At 49.3% G+C, this 12,766-nt stretch overlaps 1 protein-coding gene across 2 annotated transcripts in view; it reads right to left on the bottom strand.

Moving 5' to 3' along the window:
• Positions 1–12,766, bottom strand: part of CYHR1 (cysteine and histidine rich 1) — a 35,516-nt gene that overhangs the window by 16,351 nt on the left and 6,399 nt on the right. Inside the window, exon 1 of one of the 2 annotated variants that reach the window (XM_038760211.1) lies at positions 9,895–10,227. The exons of the other annotated variant lie outside the window; for it this stretch is intronic. Within the exon in view, the coding sequence (XP_038616139.1) occupies positions 9,895–10,212 (318 nt within the window). The 5' untranslated portion in view covers positions 10,213–10,227. Of the gene's footprint in view, positions 1–9,894; positions 10,228–12,766 lie in introns of those variants that run through there. 2 annotated transcript variants of the gene reach the window in all.

Here is a 12,766-nt window from a genome sequence, read left to right as displayed (position 1 = left end):
GTAATCCGGAAACAAGATCCACAGTAAGTGCAACACGTTCGGTCTCCAGAAAGGCCGTAAGGTGGAAAGGAGGCAGAGGACAAAGGGTGAAGGAAAAGAGGCAACAAAGGGGAGGGGAAAGGGGGTGATGTCAAAGGTATCCAAGTCTCAGGCAGGTAACTTTATGGACTTTAAATGGAAGTCATCCGGGGGCCCTGTTGATTTAAATTAAAAAGTCTGCCTGACAACTGGCTGTAAAGCAAAACCAGAGGTGAGACGGCAGAGGAGTGACAGTGGAAGAGCAAGGTAATCAGGAGGAGGCGGCAGATGCAAGGAAGAGCATAAGCCCTCTCCTCTTCCCCTTAGAGGTGTCCCTCGGGAACCCCGGCAAAGTAATCTTCCGATGGAAAAGCCGGACGCCTGCTGCACTAGAGGAAGCCAGGGGTATCCAGAAGAATTTGACAGTTTCAGAACCAGAGGTGCACTATAAACACACAGCCAGCTGTGAGCCTAAACTCTAGTTACCCAGATGGTAAGAGAAAGCACACGCTGAAAACTCATTATCCACTGGCCCCAAATCCCTGTCAGAGAATACCCTGCTGCTGCAGCCCAAGTCTCGGGACTTGGCCTCTTCAGGTCTCCCCCTGGCTTACTACAAGCATCGCCCACCTAAATAGGCTCAGCGGCGGAGTACTCAGCTCCCACGGCTAAAAGGCTCCTCCTCCGCCTCCACGAGGAAAGCAACACTTCCTCCGGAGAAATTCTGGGCAGCGGAAACAGCGACCGCTCATTTCCTCTCTCCAGGAACGATCCGCGTTTGGATTGGGAAGCCAAGCAGGCGGCACCCGTTTTGCGGGGAAAAATGGCATTTCTCCATCAGTCTTTACTTCGGGCCCCACCCTCTCCCTTCTCTGCCTCTGCCTTCACCCTAAACCCACTAATGTTTCTCTGAGTATCGTGAGTATCTGAGTATCGTGTGCTCGCTGAGAGTGATTTGGACCTCTCCAGAGAGCCCGATCCCGCCACCTCGGCTCCGCTGGATTGCCCGGGATCTTGGGGCTACCCCCAAGCCAAGAGCCAGAATCGGTAAAGGGTCCACCAACCCAAGCACGAGAGCTGAGTCCTCGGAGGAAAGGAGCGATTTCTGACGGTCTGGGGCACAAACACAACCCAAGTCAAAGCACCCTCGGCCGGGCTCCTTGGAGGCAACCGAGTCAAGGTCCCGAGGTCCAAGTGGCAGCTCAGGACGACAACGCTGGCTTCCTTCTCTGTTCGCCACTATGACGGTCCCCCAAAGCTTTCCTTCAGTCCAAGGCCTAGGGGGGCCCCCAAAATCCAGGCCAAGGATTCCGTCACCACGAGGGCCCAGCCCCCATCACCAGCCCTTTTCCTGGAGGGACAAGTAGGGAAGGGTTCGACGCTCTTTTCTCTCCAGAACCAGCAGCCATTTTAAGAGATTCCCCACCCCTCTCCTACCCGAGGCCTGAGCACCTTACTCAAACTAACGTTGTGTTTCGAAGTGAAACCAACCTCAACTGATCCGGTCCCCATCATCACGGCCGGCCACCACCTCTGCTCTTCCCACCACGGCTGGCCTAAGTAACAGATGAGGACCACTGGGTGGTTATTTCTAGGGCCCGGTCAGCACAGACAATGTCACCATGGCAATGACCTTATCATTGAGTCCTCTGTTTCAAACCTGGCTATCCTGTAATCCCAAACCCTCCCCAACATCCCTCTCCTTCGCCCTTGCAGGTGCTCCTAGGCCGAAACCCAAATCGACCCATCCTGGGAAGGCTAAACAAGTGTCACGTATGGGGACGGTCAGTCCACTGCCACTTCCGACCTTCGCCCCTCACCAGAGATCCAGCCCGCCCTGGCCCTAGGGCAGATCGGACGGGTTGTGAGCTGCAGAGTGGTTATTCGGGTGGCCTCCGGAGTCCACCAGACCTAAGCATTATTATCTGAGCCCCTACGTGGGCGGACCACGCAACTTGGTGTTGCCCCAAACCTCGGCAGGGTTTGTGACGTACGAGGCACGGCTTCCGTATAAACAACGACGACGGAGGCAATTGCAAACACTAAGTAATCACCAGATCCTCCTTTTTTGGGGGAGGGAGGGGAAGGCGCTACCAAACACAAAAGAAAGAAGCAGGAAGGAAAGATGGCCTGCCAGAGTGGGGTGGGAGTGAGGGGCTGCGGGGAAGAATCAAGATCTGACACGGTTGGGGGGTGGGGGGAAATACAGTGCCTGACACATAGTGTGCATTTAACAAACACCATAATTATTATTATTATTACTGGAGGGGGAAGGGGTCGAGGATGCTGGGAGCGGGTTAAAAAGTGAGGGGCTGTGGGGGAAAAATCAAGATTTTACATGGGGCGGGAGGTGGATACAGTGCTTAGCACATAGTGCATGCTTAACGAACACCATAATTATTATTATTACGACTGGAGGGGGAAGGGGTCGAGGACGCTGGGATCGGGTTAAAGAGTGAGGGGCCGTGGGGAAGAATCAAGATCTGACATGGGGCGGGGAGGAGGAGATACAGTGCTTAGCGCATAGTGCGCGTTTAACAAAGACCATAATTATTATAATTATCACTGGTGACATGGGACGGGGATACAGTGCTTAGCGCATAGTGCGCGCTTAAGGAACACCATAATGATTATAACTGGAGGGGAGGCTGGGGTCGGGCTGAAAAGAGCCAGGCCCGGAAAAATGTTCTCGTCGGGGAGGGGGTGGGATTCATTCATTCAATCGTATTTATTGAGCGCTTACTGTGTGCAGAGCACTGGACTAAGCGCTTGGGACAGTACAAATCGGCAATGTATAGGGACAGCCCCTACCTAACAACGGGCTAGAAGGGGGAGACAGACAACAAAACTAGTAGACAGGTGTCAATACCATCAGAATAAATAGAATTATAGCTATACGCACATTACTGAGCACTTACTGTGTGCAGAGCACTGGACTAAGCGCTTGGGAAGTACAAATCGGCAACAGACAGAAGACAGTCCTTACCCAACATCGGACTTACTGCGTGCAGAGCAGTGTACTAAGCGCTTGGGAAGTACAAATAGGCAACAGATAGAAGACAGTCCTTACCCAACATCGGACTTACTGCGTGCAGAGCACTGGACTAAGCGCTTGGGAAGTACAAATCGGCAACAGATAGAAGACAGTCCTTACCCAACATCGGACTTACTGCGTGCAGAGCACTGGACTAAGCGCTTGGAAAGTACAAACCGGCAACAGACAGAGGCGGCCCCTACCCAACAACAGGCTCCCAGTCTATAAGGTCTTCCGCCTCCACCACTTGTCAGCTGTGTGACCTTGGGCAAGCCACTTCACTTCTCTGTGCCTCAGTTCCCTCGTCTGTAAAATGGGGGTGAAGCCTGTGAGCCCCACGTGGGCCAACCCTTCCACCTTACATTCGTTCATTCAATCGCATTTATTGAGCACTTACTGTGTGCAGAGCACTGTACTAACTGCTTGGGAAGTACAGTTCAGCAATAAAGAGACGCAATCCCTGCCCACAACGGGCTCCCAGTCTAGAAGGGGGAGACAGACAACAAAACAAGTAGACAGGCGTCAATACCACTGAGCGCTTCCTCTGTGCAGAGCACTGTACTAAGCGCTTGGAAAGTACAATTTGGCAACAGATAGAGACGGTCCCTACCCAACAACGGGCTCACAGTCAATGCTTAGAACAGTGCTTTGCACATAGTAAGCGCTTAACAAATACCACCATCAATCGTATTTACTGAGCGCTTACTGTGTGCAGAGCACTGTACTAAGCGCTTGGATACCATCATTATTAGAAGGGGGAGAAAGACAATAGAACAAGTAGACAGGTGTCAATATCATCAGAATAAGTAGAATTCTAGCTATATACATATTATTGAGCGCTTCCTGTTTGCAGAGCACTGGACTAAGCGCTTGGGAAGCACAAATCGGCAACCGATAGAGACAATCCCTACCCAACAACGGCCTCCCAGTTTAGAAGGGGGAGACGGACAACAAAACCAAACAAGTAGACAGGTGTCAATACCATTGAGCGCTTACTGTGTGCACAGCACTGGACTAAGCGCTTGGGAAGTCCAAGTCGGCAACAGATAGAGACGGTCCCGACCCAACAACGGGCTCACATCATCATCAATCGTATTTATTGAGCGCTTACTGTGTGCAGAGCACTGGACTAAGCGCTTGGGAAGTACACGTTGGCAACATATAGAGACAGTCCCTACCCAACAGTGGGCTCACAGTCTAGAAGGGGGAGGCAGACAACACCACAAAACAAGTAGACGGGTGTTGATACCTCCAGAATAAGTACAATTATACCTTGTCTCTCCCCCAGCGCTTAGAACAGTGCCTGGAGCATAGTAAGCGCTTAACCAATACAGTCATTATTATGATTATTATTCATTCATTCATATTTATTGAGCACTTACTGTGTGCAGAGCACTGTACTAAGCGCTTGGGAAGTCCAAGTTGGCAACATATAGAGACGGTCCCTACCCAACAGTGGGCTCACAGTCTAGAAGGGGGAGACAGACAACAAGACATATTAATATTATTTCTAGACTGTGAGCCCGTTGTTGGGAAGGGACGGTCTCTATCTGTTGCCGACTTGGATTTCCCAAGCGCTTAGCGCAGTGCTCTGCACACAGGAAGCCCGTTGCTGGGTAGGGCCCGTCTCTGTTACTGGCTTGGACTTCCCAAGCGCTTAGCGCAGTGCTCTGCACACAGTAGGGCCCGTCTCTGTTGCCGACCCGGAATTCCCAAGCGCTTAGCGCAGTGCTGTGCACACAGTAGGGCCCGTCTCTGTTGCCGACTTGGAATTCCCAAGCGCTTAGCACAGTGCTCTGCACAAAGTAGGGCCCGTCTCTGTTGCCGACTTGGAATTCCCAAGCACTTAGCGCAGTGCTCTGCACACAGGAGGCCCATTGTTGGGAAGGGACCGTGTCTGTTTCGACTTGGACTTCCCAAGCGCTTAGCGCAGTGCTCTGCACACAGTAGGGCCCGTTGTTGGGTAGGGCCCGTCTCTGTTGCCGACTTGGCCTTCCCAAGCGCTTAGCGCAGTGCTCTGCACACAGTAGGGCCCGTCTCTTTGCTGACTTGGCCTTCCCAAGCGCTTGGCCCAGTGTGTTTTGCACGCCGGAAGTGCTTAGGGAAGCAGCGTGGCTCAGTGGCAAGAGCCCGGGCTTTGGAGTCAGGGGTCATGGGTTCGAATCCCAGCTCCGCCAATTGTCAGCTATGTGCCTTTGGGCAAGTCACTTCACTTCTCTGCACCTCAGTTCCCTCATCCGTAAAATGGGGATGAAGACTGTGAGCCCCCCGTGGGACAACCTGATCTCCTTGCAACCTCCCCAGCGCTTAGAACAGTGCTTTGTACATAGTAAGTGCTTAATAAATGCCATTATTATTACTATTCTCTGTGCCTCAGTTCCCTCACCTGTCAAATGGGGATGCAGCCCGCGAAGACTGTGAGCCCCCCGTGGGACAACCTGATCTCCTTGCAACCTCCCCAGTGCCTAGAACAGTGCTTTGCACATAGTAAGCACTTAATAAATGCCATTATGATTATTATTATTATTCTCAGTGCCTCAGTTCCCTCATCTGTCAAAGGGGGATGCAGCCCGTGATCATTATTATTATTCTCCGGGCCTCAGTTCCCTCATCTGTCAAATTTGGATGCAGCCTGTGATCATTATTATTATTATTCTCTGTGCCTCAGTTCCCTCATCTGTCAAAGTGGGATGCAGCCTGTGATCATTATTATTATTCCCCTGGCCTCAGTTCCCTCATCTGTCAAATGGGGATGCAGCCTTTGATCATTATTATTCTTCTTCTCCGGGCCTCAGTTCCCTCATCTGTCAAATGGGTTATTATTATTATTCTTCTCGGGGCCTCAGTTCCCTCATCTGTCGAATGGGGATGCAGCCCATGATCATTACTATTATTATTCTCGGGGCGTCAGTTCCCTCATCTGTCAAATGGGGATGCAGTCCGTGTTCATTATTATTCTTCTTGGGGCCTCAGTTCCCTTATCAGTCAAATGGGGATGCAGCCCATGATCATTATTTTTATTATTATTCTCCAGGCCTCAGCTCCCTCATCTGTCAAATGGGTTATTATTATTATTATTCTCGGGGCCTCAGTTCCCTCATCAGTCAAATGGGGATGGAGCCCGTGATCATTATTATTATTATTATTCTCGGGGCCTCAGTTCCCTCATCTGTCAAATGGGGATGCAGCCCGTGTTCATTATTATTATTATCGGGGCCTCAGTTCCCTCATCTGTCAAATGGGGATGCAGCCCGTGATCATTATTATTATTATTATTCTCGGGGCCTCAGTTCCCTCATCTGTCAAACGGGTTATTCTTCTTCTTCTTCTCGGGGCCTCAGTTCCCTCACCCGTCATTTGGGGATGCAGCCCGTGATCATTATTATTATTATTATTATTCTCGGGACCTCAGTTCCCTCATCCGTCAAATGGGGATGCAGCCTGTGATCATTATTATTCTTATTATTATTCTCGGGGCCTCAGTTCCCTCATCTAACGGGTTATTATTATTATTATTCTTGGGGCCTCAGTTCCCTCATCTGTCAAACGGGTTATTATTCTTCTTCTTCTCGGGGCCTAAGTTCCCTCATCTGTCAAATGGGGATGCAGCCCGTGATCATTATTATTCTCGGGGCCTCAGTTCCCTCATCCGTCAAATGGGGATGTGGCCCGTGATCTCTATTATTATTATTATTATTCTCGGGGCCTCAGTTCCCTCATCTGTCAAATGGGGATGCAGCCCCTGATCATTATTATTATTATTATTATTGGGGCCTCAGTTTCCTCATCTGTCAAATGGGTTATTATTATTATTCTTGGGGCCTCAGTTCCCTCATCTGTCAAACGGGTTATTATTCTTCTTCTTCTCAGGGCCTCAGTTCCCTCATCCGTTAAATGGGAATGCAGCCCGTGATCATTATTATTATTATTCTCGGGGCCTCAGTTCCCTCATCCGTCAAATGGGGATGCAGCCCGTGATCACTATTATTATTATTATTATTATTATTCTCGGGGACTCAGTTCCCTCATCTGTCAAGTGGGGATGCAGCCCGTGATCATTATTATTATTATTATTCTCGGGACCTCAGTTCCCTCATCCGTCAAATGGGGATGCAGCCCGTGATCGTTATTATCATTGCTATTATTCTCGGGGCCTCAGTTCCCTCATCTGTCAAATGGGGATGCAGCCCCTGATCATTATTATTCTTATTATTCTCGGGGCCTCAGTTTCCTCATCTGTCAAACGGGTTATTATTCTTATTATTATTCTCGGGGCCTCAGTTCCCTCATCTGTCAAACGGGTTATTATTATTATTATTATTCTCGGGGCCTCAGTTCCCTCATCTGTCAAATGGATTATTATTATTATTGGGGCCTCAGTTCCCTCATCTGTCAAATGGATTATTATTATTATTGGGGCCTCAGTTCCCTCATCTGTCAAACGGGTTATTATTATTATTATTCTCGGGGCCTCAGTTCCCTCATCCGTCAAATGGGGATGCAGCCCCTGATCATCATTATTACTATTATTATTCACGGGGCCTCACTTCCCTGATCTATTAAATGGATTATTATTATTATTATTATTCTCGGGGCCTCAGGTCCCTCATCTGTCAAACGGCTTATTATTATTATTATTATTATTCTCGGGGCCTCAGTTCCCTCATCCGTCAAACGGCTTATTATTCTTCTTCTTCTCGGGGCCTCAGTTCCCTCATCCGTCAAATGGGGATACAGCCCGTGATCATTATCATTCTTATTATTATTCTCGGGGTCTCAGTTCCCTCATCTATTAAATGGATTATTATTATTATTATTATTCTCAAGGCCTCAGTTCCCTCATCCGTCAAAGGGGTTACTATTATTATTATTCTTGGGGCCTCAGTTTCCTCATCCGTCAAGTGGGGATGCAGCCCGTGATCATTATTATTATTATTCTCGGGGCCTCAGTTCCCTCATCTGTCAAACGGGTTATTATTATTATTATTATTCTCGGAGCCTCAGTTCCCTCATCTGTCAAATGGGGATGCAGCCCGTGATCATTACCATTCTTATTATTATTCTCGGGGCCTCAGTTCCCTCAACTATTAAATGGATTATTATTATTATTATTATTATTCTCAGGGCCTCAGTTCCCTCATCCGTCAAAGGGGTTATTATTCTTCTTCTTCTTCTCGGGGCCCCAGTTCCCTCAACTATTAAATGGATTATTATTATTATTATTATTATTCTCAGGGCCTCAGTTCCCTCATCCGTCAAAGGGGTTATTATTCTTCTTCTTCTTCTCGGGGCCCCAGTTCCCTCATCCGTCAAATGGGGATGCAGCCCGTGATCATTATTATTATTATCATTATTCTCGGGGCCTCAGTTCCCTCATCTGTCAAATGGATTATTATTATTATTATTATTATTGGGGCCTCAGTTCCCTCACCCGTCAAACGGGTTATTATTATTATTATTATTCTCGGGGCCTCAGTTCTCTCAACCGTCAAATGGGGATGCAGCCCCTGATCATCATTATTACTATCATTATTCTCAGGGCCTCAGTTCCCTCATCTGTTAAATGGATTATTATTATTATTATTATTCTCAAGGCCTCAGTTCCCTCATCCGTCAAAGGGGTTACTATTATTATTACTCTCGGGCGCCTCAGTTCCCTCATCCGTCAAATGGGGATGCAGCCCCTGATCATTATTATTATTATTCTCGGGGCCTCAGTTCCCTCATCCGTCAAAGGGCTTACTATTATTATTACTCTCGGGGCATCAGTTCCCTCATCCGTCAAATGGGGATGCAGCCCCTGATCATCATTATTCTTATTATTCTCGGGGCCTCAGTCCCCTCATCTATTAAATGGATTATTATTATTATTATTCTCAAGGCCTCAGTCCCCTCATCCGTCAAAAGGGTTACTATAATTCTTCTTCTCGGGGCCTCAGTTCCCTCATCCGTCAAGTGGGGATGCAGCCCGTGATCATTATTATTATTATTCTTGGGGCCTCAGTTCCCTCATCTATTAAATAGATTATTATTATTATTATTATTATTATTCTCAAGGCCTCAGTTCCCTCATCTGTCAAACGGGTTATTATCCTTCTTCTTCTCGGGGCCTCAGTTCCCTCATCCGTCAACAAGTGGGGATGCAGCCCGTGATCATTATTATTATTATTATTCTCGGGGCCTCAGTTCCCTCATCTGTCAAATGGGGATGCAGCCCGTGATCATCATTATTATTATTCTCGGGGCCTCAGTTCCCTCATCCGTCAAAACGGGTTACCATTATTATTATTCTCGGGGCCTCAGTTCCCTCATCTATTAAATGGCTTATTATTATTATTCTCGGGGCCTCAGTTCCCTCATCCGTCAAAACGGGTTACCATTATTATTATTCTCGGGGCCTCAGTTCCCTCATCTATTAAATGGATTATTATTATTATTATTATTATTATTCTCGGGGCCTCAGTTCCCTCATCCGTCAAACGGGTTACCATTATTATTATTCTCGGGGCCTCAGTTCCCTCATCTATTAAATGGATTACTATTATTATTATTATTATTCTCGGGGCCTCAGTTCCCTCATCCGTCAAACGGGTTACCATTATTATTATTCTCGGGGCCTCAGTTCCCTCATCTATTAAATGGATTATTATTATTATTATTATTCTCGGGGCCTCAGTTCCCTCATCTATTAAATGGATTCTTCTTCTTCTTCTTCTGGGGGCCTCAGTTCCCTGCTCCGCGCAACGGGGATGACGCCGGCCCGGGCGGTCGGGGCGGGCGCGGGGCGGAGGCCGCCGTCCCTCGCACTAACAGGCCGGAGGGCGTCGTGTCGGGGGCGTCACCTGGTAGACGGAGGCCTTGGGGAGGTCGAGGCAGACGGTGCAGCAGAGGACGGAGTAGAGCCGCTCCTCCAGCTTCCCGCCTCCTCCTCCTCCTCCTCCGCCTCCTCCTCCCGCCGAGGCCTCGGCCGCCTCGGCCGCCCTGAGGCGCTTCTTGGGCGGCGCGTCGGGGTCCCCTCCGGCCTCCTGCAGCAGCTGCCGGGCCTCGTCCGCCCCTCCGGGGGCCTCCCCTCCCGTCGTCGACGACGACGCCGCCGCCGCCGCCACGGCCGCGGCCACCACGGCGGCCGGGGCGGCCTCCCGCTCCTCGGGCCCGGACATGGCGGCGCGCTGAGGGCCGGGGGTGGTGGGGGGGGGGGGGGGGCGCCGACGGACGGCTAGGCCGCGCGCGCGCTCCCGCCGCGCCTCAGACCCCCGGGGCCGCGCTCCCCCCGGCCGCCCGCCGACCCCGCCGCCATCTTTGTTGTTCCTTCTCGCTCCCTCCGCCGGCCCCCTCCCCCCGCCGCGCCCGCGGCACGTGACCCGCGCGCCTCCGCCAATCACCGGGCCCCCGTCCGAGCCGCGGCCAATCAGCGGCGGCGACGTCACCGCCCGCGCGCTCTCGCCCTCTCGCCCCCCCGCTCTTCTGAGGCGCCCCTCCCCCCTCGCCTCACACACTTTGCCTCGGTTTCCCCCGAAATCATTCATTCATTCATTCAACCGTATTTATTGAGCGCTTCCTGTGTGCGGAGCGCTGTCACTCATTCATTCAACCGTATTTATTGAGCGCTTCCTGTGTGCACAGCACTGTACTAAGCGCTTGGAACTTCACCGTCTTCTAGACTGTGAGCCCACTGTTGGGTAGGGACCCCTCTCCATCCCCTTACCTCAATCAATCAATCAATCGTATTTATTGAGCGCTTCCTGTGTGCACAGCACTGTGCTAAGCGCTTGGGACTTCACCGTCTTCTAGACTGTGAGCCCACTGTTGGGTAGGGACCCCTCTCCATCCCCTTACCTCAATCAATCAATCAATCAATCGTATTTATTGAGCGCTTCCTGTGTGCACAGCGCTGTCACTGATTCATTCAACCGTATTTATTGAGCGCTTCCTGTGTGCACAGCACTGTGCTGAGCGCTTGGGACTTCACCGTCTTCTAGACTGTGAGCCCACTGTTGGGTAGGGACCCCTCTCCATCCCCTTACCTCAATCAATCAATCAATCAATCGTATTTATTGAGCGCTTCCTGTGTGCACAGCGCTGTCACTCATTCATTCAACCGTATTTATTGAGCGCTTCCTGTGTGCACAGCACTGTGCTAAGCGCTTGGGACTTCACAGTCTTCTAGACTGTGAGCCCACTGTTGGGTAGGGACCCCTCTCCATCCCCTTACCTCAATCAATCAATCAATCAATCAATCAGTCGTATTTATTGAGCGCTTCCTGTGTGCGCAGCGCTGTCACTCGTTCATTCAACCGTATTTATTGAGCGCTTCCTGTGTGCACAGCACTGTGCTAAGCGCTTGGGACTTCACAGTCTGTGAGCCCACTGTTGGGTAGGGACTGTCTCTCTGTGTTGCCAACTTGTACTTCCCAAGCGCTTAGAACAGTGCTCTGCACACAGTAAGCGCTCAATAAATACGGGTGATGATGATGATGTTGGGTAGGGACCCCTCTCCATCCCCACCGTCTTACCTCAATCAATCAATCAATCGTATTCATTGAGCGCTTACTGTGTGCAGAGCACTGTACTAAGCGCTTGGGAAGTCCAAGTTGGCAACATATAGAGACGGTCCCTACCCAACAGTGGGCTCACAGTCTAGAAGGGGGAGACAGAGAACAAAACCAAACATATTAACAAAATAAAATAAATAGAATAGATATGTACAAGTAAAATACATAAATAAATAGAGTAATAAATATGTACAAACATATATACAGGTAATCAATCAATCGAATTTATTGAGTGCTTACTGTGTGCAGAGCACTGTACTAAGCGCTTGGGAAGTCCAAGTTGGCCACATGTAGAGACGGTCCCTACCCAACAGCGGGCTCACAGGCTAGAAGGGGGAGACAGAGAACAAAACCAAACATCTTAACAAAATAAAATAAATAGATATGTACAAGTAAAATAGAGTAATAAATATGTACAAACATATATACATATATACAGGTAATCAATCAATCGTATTTATTGAGCGCTTACTTTGTGCAGAGCACTGTACTAAGCACTTGGGAAGTACAAGTTGGCAACATATAGAGACAGTCCCTACCCAAGGAAGTTACCTCCTTCCCTTCCCCACAGCACCTGTATATATGTATATATGTTTGTACATATTTATTACTCAATTTTACTTGTACATATCTATTCCATTTATTTTATTTTATTAATATGTTTGGTTTTGTTCTCTGTTTCCCCCTTGTAGACTGTGAGCCCACTGTTGGGTAGGGACCGTCTCTATATGTTGCCAACTTGGACTTCCCAAGCGCTTAGTACAGTGCTCTGCACACAGTAAGCGCTCAATAAATACGATTGATTGATTGATTGATTGATTGACTGTCTCTATATGTTGCCAACTTGGACTTCCCAAGCGCTTAGTCCAGTGCTCTGCACACAGTAAGTGCTCAATAAATACGATTTTTTGATTGATTGATTGGGAAGTCCACGCTGGCAACGTAGAGAGACGGTCCCTACCCAACAGCGGGCTCACAGTCTAGAAGGGGGAGACAGAGAACAAAACACATTAACAAAATAAAATAAATAGAATAACTATGTACAAATAAAATCAATAGAGTGATAAATACGTACAAACAGATATACATCTATACAGGTGCTGTGGGGAGGGGAAGGAGGTAAGGCCCGGGGGATGGAGAGGGGGAGGAGGGGGCTCAGTGT

This window comes from Tachyglossus aculeatus, chromosome 18, assembly GCF_015852505.1.
Source record: "Tachyglossus aculeatus isolate mTacAcu1 chromosome 18, mTacAcu1.pri, whole genome shotgun sequence".
In the NCBI taxonomy this organism is placed as follows: Eukaryota; Metazoa; Chordata; class Mammalia; order Monotremata; family Tachyglossidae; genus Tachyglossus; species Tachyglossus aculeatus.
Note: the sequence above shows the minus strand (reverse complement) of the source record. Positions and strands in the feature narration are given on the sequence as shown.